This window comes from Dermacentor albipictus, chromosome 2 (genome assembly GCF_038994185.2).
Source record: "Dermacentor albipictus isolate Rhodes 1998 colony chromosome 2, USDA_Dalb.pri_finalv2, whole genome shotgun sequence".
In the NCBI taxonomy this organism is placed as follows: Eukaryota; Metazoa; Arthropoda; class Arachnida; order Ixodida; family Ixodidae; genus Dermacentor; species Dermacentor albipictus.
The window spans coordinates 47,544,806-47,562,181 of NC_091822.1; the positions used below are offsets into that span (position 1 = coordinate 47,544,806).

The 17,376-nt window shown below is 44.7% G+C and overlaps 1 protein-coding gene across 3 annotated transcripts in view; it reads right to left on the reverse strand.

Annotated features, from left to right (window-relative positions):
- Nucleotides 1–6,535: 6,535 nt before the first annotated feature.
- The window catches only part of LOC139055930 (serine/threonine-protein kinase haspin homolog), a 61,692-nt gene continuing 50,851 nt past the window's right edge, over nt 6,536–17,376 (reverse strand). For all 3 annotated transcript variants that reach the window (XM_070533588.1, XM_070533589.1, XM_070533590.1), the window contains 2 exons: nt 15,802–16,007; nt 6,536–7,021 (listed from right to left, as the gene is read on the reverse strand). In XM_070533588.1, the coding sequence (XP_070389689.1) occupies nt 6,819–7,021; nt 15,802–16,007 (409 nt within the window). In that variant the 3' untranslated portion in view covers nt 6,536–6,818. The remainder of the gene's footprint in view (nt 7,022–15,801; nt 16,008–17,376) is intronic.

Here is a 17,376-nt window from a genome sequence, read left to right on the forward strand (position 1 = left end):
CGCCGAGTGACTACGCGCAGCAGGAGGTGAGTTACCGAGTGACAAGTCCTGACAGCGTGGTGTACGGCTTGCACATTCTTGGCTGCATGCAACGGGAGCCAAGAACTTTGCATTGGGGGACAATAGGAAAGGGAGAGCCGGAAAGATGGAGGGAGATTAGGGCGTTGTGGGAGCGCTGGTATGAGGAGTAGTTAAGAAGGAGAAGCTAGGAGGCGATAGTAGTCTTCTGCCTGAATAAAATCACACTACGCCAGTTCGAACAAAAGGTTAACAATCACACGGCATTATTATTTTAATACGAATCTGCCCAAACTCATAACCGCAAGACGACAAACTTGTGGACGATGCTCAAGCTAGCTTACGAGTGCCAATTAGGGAAGTGGCGACAGTAGAAAGTTTAGATAGTACTAGAGCCTCTTTCACTACGCATATCTCACAGGAAGTTGGCCATACGGAGGCATGGCATTTGACTTTCAAAATGAGAAAACTGTGGGTACATGCCATATGTTCAGCAGGAGCAGAAAAGGTACGAAAAGGTACGCAACATATATGCCCAAGCCAAAAAGAAAATGAAGATTTGCTTACGCGTAAATTAGCGACGCAAAAAATTTGAGGTCTTTGCAGTTACGTCAGTTTTCAAATTCCAATAAGCAAATGATTAGATTATTCCATGGAGTTTCGTACTTGAAAGCAGCGCGAAAGACATTCCTTCTCACCCATCGATGTCTCTGCATTGTTTTTCATTTTAAGAATTCCGATGCGAACCACAGTGTCTAACACGAGTAACGTGAATAGAAAGAGCAACCCCAGAAAACGCCACTTCTTTTCCTCTTACGCGCCGTGAGTAGCCACCGTGCGACTACAACATGCCTGATTTTTCTCCCTAAACGAGATAGATCCTTAACACCTGATTTTCCACCAGGTAATCACGCGAGTAGGCTGTGTCCGCGCTGGACAGGGCACGTTTTAAAAGTGCTGGCGTGGGCCGGAGATAAAGCAGCGCCGGAGTGTTGACTATAGCTACGAGGCTACAACTACAAAAATACCATAAAAAATTTCAACGGTCTCAAAGTTGCTATAATGTGGCTTCATTTGTGTCAGTCTTCTCGCAGCCGAATTAGTATTATGTTCACGCAGCCTGTCCCTCCTGTTGTAAGAAATAGTTCATCTGTTGTTCCTTCCATCCAATGTAGAATGTAGCGCTGCCAATCGTCGGTGGCTCAAACAGCCGCGAAGTCTGCATGAGCAACAAGCAAACGATTCGAGAAATCTCAACAAAAGACAGAAAGTGTTTACGTGATGACTCTGATAACGACAAGAGTCCCGTTTCCTATACCGAGAATACAAGTATCCAAAGAGGAAGCTTTAGTTTGGGTGCTCCTATCTAAATACATATAAAAGGAGAATTCGTTTTTCTCGGCAACCACGGCTCCGAGTTTGACGAGGTTTGTTGTATATAAAAAATAAACTTAAAATCTACTGACTGTTTGTTTACAACTTTTTATTTAGGTCGCCAACTTTTTAGTAAAAATTGCCAAAATCACTAATTTTCAAAAAATGAAACTGTCAAGTTTACAACTCTAACTAGGCAATAAAAAGCGATACCACAATTATGTTACTTGCATATAATAGCCCATCTAAAGCGGACAAAATTGATGTGTTACACGTGAATCTCAAAAAATTTAGAAATATCGAGATAAAGCTTTTGCAGAACCCTTGTAAAGAACGTAACCAATTCACGTAAGATATATATTCACAAAGAGTTTGTCCGCTTTGAATGCTCTAACGGATGTCGTTTACCGAACGGTGATATCTTTTTTTGATGCAGAGCTATTAACTTTGTGCTCCTATTTTTTCAAGCCTTCAAATTAAAAAAAGATTTACAAAATTCAGGCCCTAAACCGAAATTACGCTTCCAACGGTTCTGCCTACGGTAGTGTGCCATATGCTAGCAAAATGACAACGTTGTCTAATATGTTCACGAATTCCGCTGCCAACACCTAATAGTACGTAACATAATACAGATGCAATGGTCACAGACCAAGATGAAGTCGCAAGTCCTAAGCTATATTGAAAGTCCCCTATAGGTTTCAATTTGTTTTAATTGCCTAAAAGCTTTATTGAGTGACTAATGGTTTTCATATTGTGGGCTGGTTCCTCGTAAGGCTGCGCATTATCAACAGCCACCAGTAATTTGATTTCATTGTGACGGACGCGGTACCGGAACGCCGTAGACGTCGGCGCTAGACCACCGAGTCACTGGATCCTCCGGAACGTCTTCGGCTTCGTCCCTATTGCGATGTTCTCCATTATTATCTAGAGTAGCCCGTTGAGAACGGTTGCTGCAGCATGCATCAGTTACAGAGACCTGCCTTTTCCCGGCAGATTAAAGAAAGAACTCCACTCAAACTTTGTTGCTGAAATTTTGCAACAAAATCGCCTTTTATAGTCCGTATCGTTCACTATAACACTTGGAACTGTTACTTGCCTGCTTCGAAAAAAAAAACGAATAAATAGCGCCGTTACCTGCAGAAGTATCTTAGGGATATAGGTTCCCAATTTCAGACAACCGACGCATAATCAATTAATGACCGCACGTGTCGATTGTCAAGTCACGCTCGCCTGTTGTGTAGCGCTCTCGAAATTCCTAGAAGATTAGTACCTTACCTTTTTTGGCTGCCTTTAAATTCAAGTATTCCTTCGATATAGGTGATTATGGTGCTTCAAATCTGTATGGTATGCAGCAACGACCTATATCTGCGGAATCAAGAATGCCCCGGAGGCATTTCATCCTGACACGCCGAAACCTACCTAGGGAAAGTAAAACACTCCATTAGGGGCCGTCAAAAAACACAGACGTCAGCTTATTCTGAGTTTTAGTTCGGCGGTAAGACTTCTCGAATTATCTTTCTTTTACATCTGCCGTACTGCATGTTATACATTGGCTTGCAAGCCAGCCGCATTGTTCTGCTGCACCCACATTTCCCACGGCAGCAATGTACGGCTACTTGAAAGCAGTCGCCTTCCATTGCTTTTTCCATTTGCCTCCCAAATTCTACTCAAATGTGGTTTTATCTTCGTCGATTTATGCTAATCACCTAGTGTTTCCCATTCCCATACGCTTGAACGTAGCATATAGCTTATGTAGCATATGTAACCTGTAACGTAGCATATGTAGCTTGAACGTAGCATAAATCAAGGTTAGCGCTGCTTTTTGATGCCTGCCTGGCATTGCTTTGCACAGGACACATCCTGTGCATGTGCAGAAATGAAGCAGACAGGAGGAGGAATGAACGTTTATTGCAAGAAACAGCGAGAACGTGTCCTTTCTTCGCCCTAGGTGGGCGGCTCTCTCAGTCCAGAAAGCCGTTGGCTAATGCTGCAGCCCGGGCCCGGTCCACCAGACTTCGCCGATTTTCCAGGCTCTGTGCCTTTAACATTGCCTCCCACGTTTCTTCGATCGCTTGTAGCGGTTCTGAGGCATCATCATCACTGTTTTTCTCGCTGTGCGGGCACACCAACACCATGTGTGGGAGCGTGTCTGGAACGTCACAATACCGGCATAGGTATGAGAATTTGGTGGGGTGCATTCGGTGCATGATAATTCCATGTACATACGTATTTGTTTGTAGTCTGCGGAGGGCGGTGGCTTCTTCCTTGCTTAATTTTGGATCAGGTGGAGGATATTGTCTTCTTTCCAGTCGGTAATGTTGCAATATTACGGCGTAGTTGATGGGAATGTCCTCCACCCTCGTCGCTTTCCGGAGACCATGCGGCAGGAAATCCCGGCTGGTATGCTCTCGGGCAGCAGCATGTACAGTCGAAAAATTAAACCGCATGAACACAACCAAAGAAATTAGTCGATTCACTTGAAGCGGAACTCGGACTTTTCTTTTTTGCTATAGCTTGATTCGTCCATAGATCTAAAAATGCGTTTACGCTTCTGAACCACAGCAATTTTGTTCATTTTTCTGTCTTTGTTTTCACTTCCCTAGATTTCATTAAAATGTACAATAACCTGGCCGTTCAATTCCATTTTTCCAAGCACTGCCTTGACAGTTCTTGGAGAAACTCGAGATGACGTTAAGGCGAACGCCAGCATCCAGGGTGCGTAAGCGCTATACGCCAACCGGCAAAAAAACTAGTGACAAAACCGATGCTGGTCTTCGATGCTAAACCCCATAATAGTCTGAGTTTAACCAATCGTCAAAATAACATTTATTTGTATTGCTACCATTCGGCTATGGTTATGTACACGCTGAGCCTTTCTGGGGCTTGCACGCAGGAAACGAGACGTCTTCGATTCGACTTCTTTATTGGTCCAAGTTGAGATCAAATTTAGGAGAAATGTCTGGGCGTCTCTTGTGGTTTCCTTCTTTATTCCTGTGTCTGCATTGTGCATACGCAACAGCGACGGCTGTTTACCTTCGAGTGTTCACAAAACAGGAGTACCTCATAGCTGCTCAGTGAATGCGCTCCGCTACGGAATTTAACCTTCTAGTAACCACTTTAATAATAAAATACGGCCAACATTTATTTTCTCAAACTCATTCGTTAGTGTAAAGGTGTAATATTACATACCTAAAATATATTCCAGTTCGTCGCGTGAATGTTTCGACTTCCGGCAGACCATCTCGTTTCAAATTCACTGCTGGTAACGAATGGCTCGCCCACAAAAGAACATTTGGTCGGACGCAGGAGATGAATTCTGCTGAGATCATTAGGAAGTCTTGCGTGGAAATGCAAAAGTGTGCTAAGGAATTACTGTTTTGCAATTTTCCACCCGACATCATCTAAGGCAACAATAATTGAAGTCAGTGAAGGTGTAGCTGAAAGTTTCCAGTATTTATGTGAAGAAATGCTAGATAAAGGGAATGAAAGTGGATACAAAAAACTTTCCATCGGTGGGAGCCGTACCCACGCCCTCCGCATGTTGGCTGCTAGCTCTATATGACTGCGACTAACACAGATCGGGCTCAGCGGTTCCTCGTCTCCTCCTGCACAATACCTTGGGAAGCGGAACCGGTTTTCGTTCGCATTGCATACAATTTGCGTTCCACGGTTTTTTTTTTCTAGTTGCGGTTGCTGCATTGACGAAGCAAAAACAAACTTGGACATGTTCATCTATGTGAGTCTGGCCAAGTGTCTTTTAGGTTGCAGTTTTAAATGCACAGCTGAAGAGGCGGCGGGATTTACGAATTTCTTTAGACAGGAAGCGAGATAAGAAACTGAACTACCCAGTCATGTAAACACTAGAATTACAAGGACTTAACGCAACCAGTGCATTCACCAAGCGTGAGCTTCCTTCAACCTGCTTAGCTCGTCACCGGCGCACCGATACACGATGGTGGTGGTACGGTGACGCCAGTCTCTCAGACCATAAGAAGCACTGCCTCAAGTGTTCAGTACCGTAATTATGTTATGGTGGTGTGACTCAAGCGCACGCTGAATGCGTACCTCTAGTGGGACCTGCAAGACAGTGAAATGGCGGAATTCTCGCGGACACTATTTGTTGTTTACAGGGCGACAGTACATCCACGTTAGAGTTCACGACTGTGAAAGCCACTAAATATTAAGAAATTACCCCCCCCCCTCACGGAAGCGCCACGCATTTTAATTCATTAATTTATTAAATTGTTCGTTTACCATCCCAAAGCAACACTGGGACTCTAGATACGCCGTAGTGGAAGGGTGCACGGCTCTTGAGAACGGATGCTGCTCGGCAACTTCAGTCAGTTGTTCCCTAATGACATTTCAACACGATAATTGACCTCGATTCAAAAACTCTAGGCTTTTATTCTCTACATCCTAACTTGCGACTTCACGTGCCACTCGGGGTCTCCCGTTGCGAAACAACTTTGACGCACCGCATGTGGCTGGGCGTCGAATTTACGCACGCCCGTTCACTCCTAATTGGAATGGCCATAAATGCGGCGCGCAATTGTTGTGCGTATAGCGACATAATAAAGCACCTCTTCTGCTACTGCTCATCCTTCGATGCTCAAAGATGTGCTCTACAAGCTAGCATCATCAGTTTGCATGATAGGCCGCTCTCAGAAGATGCTGCAACTTCGTCCTAAGCATACTTGCCAGCACACGGCCACAAATACACTATTGCACTTTTTGAAGGCAACTGGACAAACCGTTTGCGTTAGACGATTACTTAACATTCCTCTGATAGTGTCATCAGAATAATTGATTTATTATTTTCCTAATCTTTTCTTGATCATGTCTTCCAGCCTTTCTCCTCCCCAAGTGTAGCACGGGCAAGCGGGCATGTGCTTGGTTAACCTCTCTGCATTTCCCGCTTTGTTCTTACCGTGTTAGCGCATTTTCCCAGATTTCAGTGCGACCACGGTGCAGAACGCCACAGGGCCTGCACTTGCGCGGGGGTTAAGTTTCTATAAGTAGTGTTTTTAGTAGCTCGAAACTACCATATACGCCCGCTAAGCCAACAGCAGTGATATTGAAGCGAGCTTTTTAGTGTGGTAGAAAAGCAAATGAATCACTAATATATTATTACTCAACTGAATAATTTCTCAGTCAAATAGCATTGACATGTTTTCTGCGCAAATGCCCTTTCCACGTCCGTATATAAACGCGAACAAGTTGCCTAATTTTCCTTGATGTGGAATAAGCGTTCGTGATTGGGAGTGGCCGAACCACATAGAAATCGTGCTTCTGCTGCTCCGAGCGAGACGCTACGCATGATTCACGTTTCGAGCCTATTTATCTTATTGAGTTCGCTTTAAGGTAGCGCCAAGGGCGCCAATCAAGGCCCGAAACTGTGCCAGCACGTTGAAGGTCGAGGCGCATGACTAGTGCGGCCGCGGCCTGTCGAGCTCCGCCGGAGCACTGGAAGCGCCTCCGTGGGGAGCGCGCGCACTCGTCGACGGCTCCGGGTCGCTGTCCTTCTTCTTGTCCCTCCAGCGCAGCATTCTCAGAAGGCCCGTGTAGATGGGCCGGCTGGACGTCGTGCGGCTCTCCCAAGTGTGCGGCTGGTAACCGTGATCTTCGTGGACTGCGGCAGGAAGGAGTGCGGGCCCAAGGCGACACAGTTAGTTGGTACCTTTTGCACTGAGCCATCAAAATAGCGAGATACGAGGAGCCGCAATTCATGATAGTTACAACCACGTGAAAGAAAAAGACATGAGAATGGAGTCAGGGAAAGCGTTGGCGAAACTGACTGGTATATCATAATACGACTTCTTGGGCAAGTCGTTTGTAGTCGGCCAAGCCAACGTTACTAGACTAGCTTCAGTTGTAAAACTCCCCGCCCGCGCGCTTACAGCCGCTGTCGCCACTTCTGTGACTGCCGCCAGGTGGCAACGCTGTTCCATCGGGCTCCACTGCAGACGCCTCGGCACAGCCTTGAGCTCGTGCGGATAGGCAGTTTGCGCGTGTTTCACGCTCGCTGGCGTTCTCCCTTGTCCAAATTAGTGATACCACGAGAAAGCGGTATTCACCTACAGCAAGAAGATTTATCGCGACAGTTCGTTAATACTGAAAGAGGGGTAAACTGTACGAAAGGAAGAAACGCATACAGCGAAGCGCAGAAGCTGAGTTTCTAAATGTCATGTGTTTCTTCCTGTCGTCTTAAGAGGAAGCTTTAGCTGGGGTGCTCCTATCTAAATACATGTAAAAGGAGAATTCGTTTTTCTAGGCAACCAGTGCACCAAATTTGACGGGGTTTGCTACATTTAAAAGAAAAACTTAAAATCTAGTGACTGTTGGTTTCGAATTTTCGATTTAGGTCGTCAACGTTTTATAAAAATTTGGCAAAAATCGCAAATTTTCAGAAAACGAAACTATCAAGTTTACAACTCCGTAACTCAGCAAGAAAAAATGATATCGCAATTCTGTGAATTGTACCTGATAGCACATCTAAAGCGGACAAAATTGATATGTTACACATGAACCTAAAAAAATGGGAAAATGTGTAATTACAACTTTTGCAGAACCCTCGTAAACAACGTAACAAATTCATGTAAGATGTAAACTGGCATAACAAATTCGTCCGCTTTGAATGGTCTAATGGATGCCGTTTACAGAATCGCGATATCTGTTCTTGATGCAGAGCTATTAGTTTGTAAACTTCATGCTTCTATCTTTTTCAAACATCGTGAAGTTTTGAAAATCTTTTTACCAAAATTCAAGCCCTAAATCAAAATTCCACTTCCAACAGTCACTAGAATTTAACTTGTTCTCTCAAATGCAACAAATTTCATTAAAATCGGTCCAGGGGTTATGTAAGAAAAACGTTTTTGCGTTTTTACATGTATTTGAATAGGCCGCGTCGGAGTTGGGCCCGAGCTAAAGCTTCCTCTTAACATTTCGCGCAGTTTAGGCTCACGAGCCTGCATATCTGGCCAAAGTGCGTGATTGTAGGATGATCTTCATCCCCACCGAAGCTTCTCACCACACTAAAGAAGCGCTGCAAAAAGAAAGATGAGGTTGGTCTTGGTGCACACAAGCCACAAATAAATAAATAAATAAATAAATAAATGAATAAATAAATAAATAAATAAATAAATAAATAAATAAATAAATAAATAAATAAATAAATAAAGGAGTTGGATTTTTCATTCCGGGCAGATGCTTAATCAGCGGAGCTGAAACGTGCGGCCCCTGTGTTTATCACTGGGTTAATCCCGAGGGTTCATTGAAGTATTTCTCAGTCATGAGGTTACACACACAATCGGCTGCGACGGAGAGAACGACGTCACTGACGGTATGCCCGCAGTTCGCAGTTGTCGCTTGCGTTCGATGTCTCGAGTTTGCTCGGCGGCGTGGTTAGCAGCCTTCGTCTGCGATTTGCCGCTTGCTATTCTTCGAAATTATTTCTTCAAAATTAAATCGTTCTGTTACGTAAGACCATGAGTGGCTCATACCCCCGTAAACGCGGCCTCCCCATTACGAAGACAGAAGTGAAGTGAAATTCTACGGTGGAAAGATGAACGGCCACGCAGCCAGCTGTGGAAGATGACGACGAACGCGGGAGCAGTGGCACGAGCACGTGCCGTGGATTTCGCAGAAAGTTCGCGGTCGGCACGAGGAATCGCTCTGTTCCACGCCGAGCGAAGCGTCGCATTGCTGAGAGCACAGAAAAAGTGGTGCGCCGAACTGTCGAAATAATAATAATAATAATAATAATAATAATAATAATAATAATAATAATAATGCCTTTATTTTCCATCCCAAGGATGTGGGAGGGGGAGAGAAAAAGCTACATATCCAGCTTGACGGGCTCTCGCCTCCCCGATACAAAACATGATGTTTAGGAAAAAAAAGGCAAACAGTACAAGCATATGAGTACAGACAAAAAGGAATATCACAAATGACAATTTTTACAAAAATGTACAATTCCACAAAACATAGTGATGTGCATAATATCATGTCGTACATTTCAAACAGAAGTGCCACCCTTTCACTTATAAGTGAAACAATATGACGCAAATCTTTTGACCGGGTGCGTTGGAGATTTAAATTGTAATGTTGGCACAGGTTTAAGAGATGCGGAAGAGTGTTTCTGAGCATATGTTGTCCGTAACCTGTTCTGAATGAATGTATGTGCCAAATATCGGTGTTTCTGGTACATCGTTCCGATAGCGGCCTATGCAGCCAGGCAAGCAGCACTTCGGCACCGTCTGCTGATATTCTTAAGAAACTAGGCGAAGGCTACGGTTCCACGGATGACATGCTTGCTAAAATTCGCTGTCAACAACGAACCACAGAATGCACAAACGCTGCACCGCGTGCTTAGTCCGGCCTGCCCGCGTAGCCGGCTGGTGAGGAAGTGGAGCCGGGCGCGACTGCAGCGCCACGAAGGCGCGGGCAGGTGGCGGTTCCGCGCAACGGCGCCGAGTTTTAAAACTGAAGCTAGTCTAGTAACGTTGGGCCAAGCAGTGTATTTTGTGAGCACAAAAAGACACGTGGATAGAACACGCGCACTAACCCAACCACAGCAGTCTACTAACCGATTAAGGGATCCCAACGAGTCAAAATAGGGCACAGTTATTGCACATGCGCAACAGTACACTCGCATGCCGCGACAGTACTGTTATAGGCAAATAAGAAACATGTCTACATATGTCTACACAAGGTCCAAAGTTTTGTTTTGAATAATCTCCTTAACCCATTAGAGACCGGTTTCTTTTTTTTCTTGCTATCTTGAAATAAATCTAATATATTAGCTTACCTTTATACTTATAATTCACATGCAAGAATTTATTACTCTTGCCTAATTAGTTTTAGAAATATAGCCCGTGACCATATGGTCACACTAGGCCCTTACGCTACAGCAAAATACCCGAAGTTAAAAACATTTATTTCAAGCCATGAAACATCACAAAAGACATACATAGCGAGTAGTCGAGCACTGATTTAGCGTGATATTGTTTAAATCATGGAATACACATGCCGACGTCATACTTTGTGCATTGTGTGCGCACCGCGCTGTTGCAATTATCTCATGCACACCTCCACCTCTTGCCATTAGGTATTGGTGCAACCAAGTGGGCCACTTGGTCATACCGTGTGCCATTCTGGAAATCACCAGTCTTTGGGATGCTGCGTGGACCAGGTCATCTAGGCTTATTGTCCCTTCGCATCAGGTAGTTTTGTGCAATTTGCCTGCGGAATTCTACCTGCGTGACGTTGAACCCTGTGCTACGAATTAGCGCCCGAGCGTTAGTGATAGATTACAAAGTCAAGTGAAAATCGGCCATCAACACTTTTTGACACAGATTCAATCCTATAGGCGCCTACATTTGCATCCATCTGGTCCGTTCCTCCTATAAAACTTGTACTGAGCAGCAGTGTTTGGACGGGCCGCCTTGATTCGCTTCTTCTCAACACGAGAGTACGTGTCTGCAGATGACATTGACTCTACGCGGTGAATGGTGCTTACGATCTTTACTACAGAATTGTCCATCCAGCGGACAGCAATTATCCCATTGTCTCTCAGCACGGTATCTTCGTTCCCGCGAGGTTGGCGCTTGATGAATTCTGGTCAAGCGGTAGGACACTCTTTGGGAACGCGGTTCTGCTTCGCTGTACCCGTGCCTTCGTAGCCCGCTGCCTTGAGATGCCTGAGTAGCTGCATGCTTGTGATTAAATTATCAAAATAGAAAAAGAAAGGAAGGTCGTGCGTCTCTGCTGCGAGTTCTTCCACCGTTTGAAGAAGTGGCACCGCTGCTTTTGCGAAGTACTTTCCATATTTTTCAGATGTTCCGGAATCCCCGGCTTGCCTTGATACACTTTGAAGTTTACAAGGTATCTGTTCTTGGCATTTAGGCACCATACTTTATACCGAAAGCGGATAGGCTTTCCGCGTTTCAGCGCCGGCTCATAGCAAGCGCTTGCTTAGATTACCAATGAGCCCACCTGAGTCTTCATCGGCCGAGTCTTCATCCGAATAGGTACTAGCCTCTGGCAGCTCGATATAAATCACTAACACGTCGTCATCTTCCTCTACGACTATCTTCGCTATTTCTTCCAACATCAACCTATTCAGACAATATAATAAGGAATAACCACTGCGAGAACGCCCCAGCAGACGTGCAAGAGATGAGAATGCAGTCAAAGAAATAAAGTTAGGTAGCCTAAAGGCCCAGCGTGGCCATATGGCCACGCGCAAGATAACACGTTCGTTCATGGATAAATAAAACATTAATCTTTCACAAATGTTCATTGAAGGCCACATATTGAAAGAGCAATACGGAGGTAAGGATATCTGGCTATTGCTTAAACAAGTAGTGAAAAAAGAAACACACTTACTCCTTGGAGCGATGCATGGCAACGCTACTCACAGAGCAACACTTATTCCCGCCTTTGCGAGGGGCTCCCACAAAACGACTGACAGCTGCTGCCACTTGGTATCCATAAAGGGAACTCTAATCTGCCAAAGGGCACGTCAAAGGCCATTTTGGTGCCGTTTTCTTAATCTTAAGTAATTGAAATCCACTGTGCAGACTAATGTGATCATATGGTCAAGCAGGTCTTTCATGGGTAAAGAAAGCTTCTTTAGCTACTTAGGGTTGGCGACACTATCGTGACCGATAGTTTAGGTGAAGGCGTACAATTTTGTGATAATACCAACGTAAGTTACGCTCTAACGGTGAAAATGGGGGGACTTGTTTTACGACATTTACTGGTGCTAGGACAGCACTTCCTTTTCAGTTGAATTTTTGCTAGGTAATGCCTTCAAAAACGGCAAGCTTATAGCTATTCACTGCCGCCTCTCTAATCGTACTCGCACTACAATACAACGCAATCATTGACGGATGACTGGGAACTCGTTAGAGCCACCGGCAGATTTTTCGCACACGGATGAATGCCGCCAAAAATATCCAAATAATTGGGCAGTCCAAATAAGTGACCTCTGTCGCCCATATAAATTTCCTTCTTTAGAGCACCAGCACAGCAGGAAATTCATTCACAACCGTTTGCTCAATGCTGGGCTGTATTGAAAAAAACAAAGCTTTCATGGCATTTGATAATAGCCGAGGCTGTATTTCATGTTCACCCATCGTGCAGTGCAGATATGGCTCACTCGAACTTCATGCTCGCCACTGTCAGTTTAGCCTGCGCTGTGCAATATCAGTTGGGGGGGTCAGGGGCGGGGGTTGTTTTTGTTAGGTTTACATGCACACGCGAGTTTACGCCGTTGCATCCAGTGAGCACATACACTAAATTGGCAGACGTTCACGATAGTTGCTGGCTGATCGCCTGCTGGCACAAACGCCGGTTCATGTCGTCATCAATCCCACCAGTGCATCCGATTTCCCACCTGATCACCGATGTGGTGCTTCTCGCAATGGTTCGCCGATCATCGCAGCCGCCGCAATCGGCTAGGGAAGTATCGAAAGTTTCGGTTTAGTTTTCGTGCAGAGTGCGGGATACGGTGATCATATTGCCATAGTCGACGGATGACACAATTGGTATGCTATAAGCATCCCCTTTGAAACGGGCCGAAGGGTTGCTCCATCAAACTCTTGCAATTATTTCGCCCAATGTCCTACGTATACGTAGGACATTGGGACATATATATTTAAAAAGATAACGTAATTCCCAGTATATTTCTGCAGAATCGTAGAAGTAATTCCCGGGAGAAATATTTCCACCAGAAATAATTCCCAGCAGTTATCATTGGTAAGTAAATTAGTGCCATCTAGTAGCAGCTTCCAGAACTAAACCCCGAGAAAATAATTGCGTGACGCTAAGCGAAACATTTTTTTCTTCTTCAAACCATCTTCAAACCGGCCTTACGCGAGGGCGGGTCTTACTTGAATATACACAGAATTCTGCTGCTTATAGTAATCTTGTCTTTGCGGTGAAAAAAAAAATGCACTTATGACGATGATGAGCCTAGCTTTATGAGCAAGTTTGAAATGGCAATCTGGAATTTTGTAGTTTTTGTTATTTTAACTGAGCACCATTCGTGTGTTGCATTGATCGCATTTACGTGCAAAAAGAAATTAATTTCTATTAGTTTCTAGAATGCACCAATTTTATGTCAATATCTATCTCACATTGACAAGTCACTCTAACCTCTTCTGAGCCCTTCTTATTTTTTGTCATCTATAGACAAGCTGACTTTTCTATTCCTTTAGAACGTGAGCGCCCGTTGCCTGGGCACGATGCCGTCAATTTGATTTTAGCCGGATATAGACGATGTGAACAAGGGATGCTGTTCACTTCTGAGTCAACTGATGCATTGTAGTTTTTAGACATCAGCCTCATGTTTAATTCACTTGAAGGGTGCTTCTTATTCTGTGGAATCGGGGTTGCGGAAATTATGCCCGCAAAATGTGCAGCCTATCTCTTCAGAGCAGATCAACAGACTTTCAAAAACCGGCTTCCCTGAATAGGCCATGGTGCTGTGACAGAATCTGTTCTTCGAATCTATTCTTTGAAAGTTGAAGAAGATCTGGAGGAGGACTCCAAAATCGGACGTAAAAAGCACAGACGCCACCGCACCTGAGCCCTGTCCTATGCCTGAAGTTGTGCCCAACGATAATCTCAACAAGCCACGACATGTTCAAGCTGGCTGCTACATACGGCGTCCATGTTATTTTTCACCAGTTTCCAACAAAGTAGCCTAATTATGTCCTCGCACCGCGAGTACGGAAGTAAAAGGGTGCACGAAAAACACGTCAAGCATAGTGTGCTCTGTGGTGCGGTGGTTAGCCAGCAGCTCTACACCTCTCAGCTGGTTCAGACATGCCGATGTTTAAGTAACTGTCTGGCGGAGCATTCAAACTATTTAAATAAATTTGATGGCACGCATCATTGCGTGCATTCCAGCCCATGTGAGCCGTGCTTATCGCGTGGAAATATTATGGGCAAAAGTGGTAGTAAAGCAGCACGTGATATCCTATACAAGCACACCCTATGGGTAAGAAAGCTCCTGCGTGGGTCTGACCCACTGATACCATTATAGTCCGCAGAGATGCACTTCTTCGAGGGGAATTAGTATCTTTACCGATAGACTAGCACTATCACGTCATCTGTGCCGTATGTTGCGCGGTTGTAATAATTGCACCCTGCGTTGTATTCTTTGAATAACTGAATGAATTTATAGTTGAGGCATTTTACTCGTGTGCGTTTCCTTCGTAACATTCCTTTTGCGTCCAACAGCAATGCCTAACTGTTATAAGTCATATGTATAAACTATAAGGAAAAGACCACTTCCCGCATGTGGGAGCTGAATTCGCTACCTTTGCCCTGAGTGTATCAGCCAGCTCCACGCGCTGCCCGGGCACGAAAGTGGAGCACCCTTTCAACGCCGCAAAAGCATCTGCAGGCGCTTGCCGAATGTGGGCACATAAGTAATCGAAGCAAATTTGCCAGATCTCCTGACCATTGCAGCGCCATCCTTTTCTACACGGACTGGACATACGCAGGTCAGGTAAGCCACCGGCGTACCGGAGCACACGCATAATTTTACTCTTAACAGTCGTCTTGTTCTTTTCCACCACGTTCTGAAACACCTTCGGGATCTGTCGTACACGCGTTAATGAAGTTCAAAATAAAGGTAACCTAAACCTGATCGGTGTTGTGTATTCATTCGTTTAGCTCGATTGTGTTTCATTCTTACCATCAACCGCTTCAGTGCTGCTGATATTCGTGATACCATGGTGTTGAGGATGATAAATAGAAAAGAGAGAGGATCGCCTACAAAGTACTTATAACATGTACATTGAAGATCAAGTAGGGAAACTAACTTCATATATTTTACCGGACCGTTAATGTATGCTGCCGAATTAGTTATATCGCTGTTGACATGTTTTCGGTGTTATTACGATTTGAGGTTTATTTCTACGATCAGTTCCGGAATATGAAACCTTGAGCCATACGTAAATCTCAGGCAAGTGACCCAAGTGAATACGGTACACAGACCTCGGTCCAGAAAACAGCAGTGCGTTCCTCGAAACATGAGCATAATTGTTTTGAAAAGTGCACAACAATGGAGGTCGTTGCAATCTACCACGGTACCCCAACAGCCGCTTCAAGGCAAGGAAATGAGAAGACATCGGTGTCTAAATGCTTTGCGCGTGTGCAGTATTATTACTGTATAATGCAAGCAGAGAGGCTATCCCAAAGCATAAAAAAAAGAAAAATGATGGGCACCTAGCAAACGAATTTGATGAGGTTCTCGGGGCGCCGAATTCGGCCTTGCAACATCACTTTTACTGGGAATGACCGGCGCGTGGTGGTGGTGCTGTCACACGAACTCGCAAAGTAGTCCGGCACATGTAGCCGCGTCAGTCATGTGTGGGCACAGAACACAGATCTTACCGTGGCCAATTCTAGTGATGTAGTTCCACACGAACTCGTCGGCTGAGCGGAAACGATGAAGGTCACGTTGCATGAACGCGAGTAGCTCCAGCCTGCGCTGCCAGTCACCCGAAGGGTTCGGCACGGTCAAGTAGTCGCTCAGGTGGCCGCACACGTACGCCAGCCACACAGCGTTGGTCTCCGGATGAAACAGGTCCCAGCGATTCCTGTTCGCCGATCCCACGTCGAAGCATTAGATATATGACGGACTAAGCTTAACACAACAATGGGCTCCACTTCGATAATTTCATTAGCTACGCTTCCCCACGTTGTAACGTTGTAACATGTTGTACAACATGTTACTATGAGCATGTTGGGGACGTTCAATATTGGACTAAAAACAAAAATAGGGACAAGTGCCTCAAGTTCATTACAGAGAGCGGGGCGTACCTTGATGCGCATAGTACATTTATTAGAACGCTACAGCTGGTGGACCCACCTTTGTCCAGAACGGCTGGTTCACCAGCCGAAACGTCAATAAAGTATACTGTGCGCAACAACGGACGCTGTGCTGTCATTTCTCAAGACTATATATATAATATATATATATATATATATATATATATATATATATATATATATATATTGGCCTCCGAACAGGAAAACCACTGTATTATATAAGACAAAGCAGCCTTTTTTCTGCCCATAGACTTCTTTTGATAAGGCTATGAGAGAAGCGAATGTGCTGTCTCTGCAACGGAGTTCCTAGGCCGGGTGGAAATACACTCCTCGTAATTCCATAAGCTTCAACATGATATTAAACAATTTATTTAATTAGTTTTTTATTACAGCGTTGGGCAAATTTGGCTATGTGATTTGCGGCAAGCACAGCAACATCTCGGAGGCTTTGTACAGCACGCACCGCCCATCTCGTTAAGCTAAACGCCGAAGATTCCGAACAGCTCCGAATGGCCACGAATACTTCTGCTGTCGAAGCGTCGTGGCACAAATTTGAACCAGATCCAAGCATCAATTTGGGATTACTGGGCCAAAGAGTACATGACCACGGCACCGGAAAAACGTTTTAGCGCGCAGCCGAAAGCGCCGTGCTAAGGCTCATAAGCTTGGTTGCGCATACAAGATATGGAGAGACAGATTGTACGTGCCGCATTAAACGTGATTACAAACATCGCGAAAGCGTTCATTTCTAGCCTAAGCCCAGGAAAAGGAGAGACCGGAAGTGAGATCCTCAAAAAGCAAGAAACGAGCCCCACACAAAGGATTCGTGGTCTGCCTTGCGGATCAGCCTATAGCTTTTCGTTGCAGTATTGATACATTTATTTAGTCATCTATAACTGTAGAAGTTGGGATTGCGAAAAGATTTGATACAATGTAGCTGTCATAAATTAAACAGTGCCTATCACTACATATTCGGTTCTGTCAAAATAAACAGGCACGTTCTATCTCGTATTGCTGCAACGCTCCATAATTAAGTGTCATATCGTTGACTCGAAAAAAAAAGAAGAAAAAAAGAGCCTCGCTATAATTTCGTCGGATGGATATGGCTAATGCGATCATGAAGTGGCTATAGCGTAG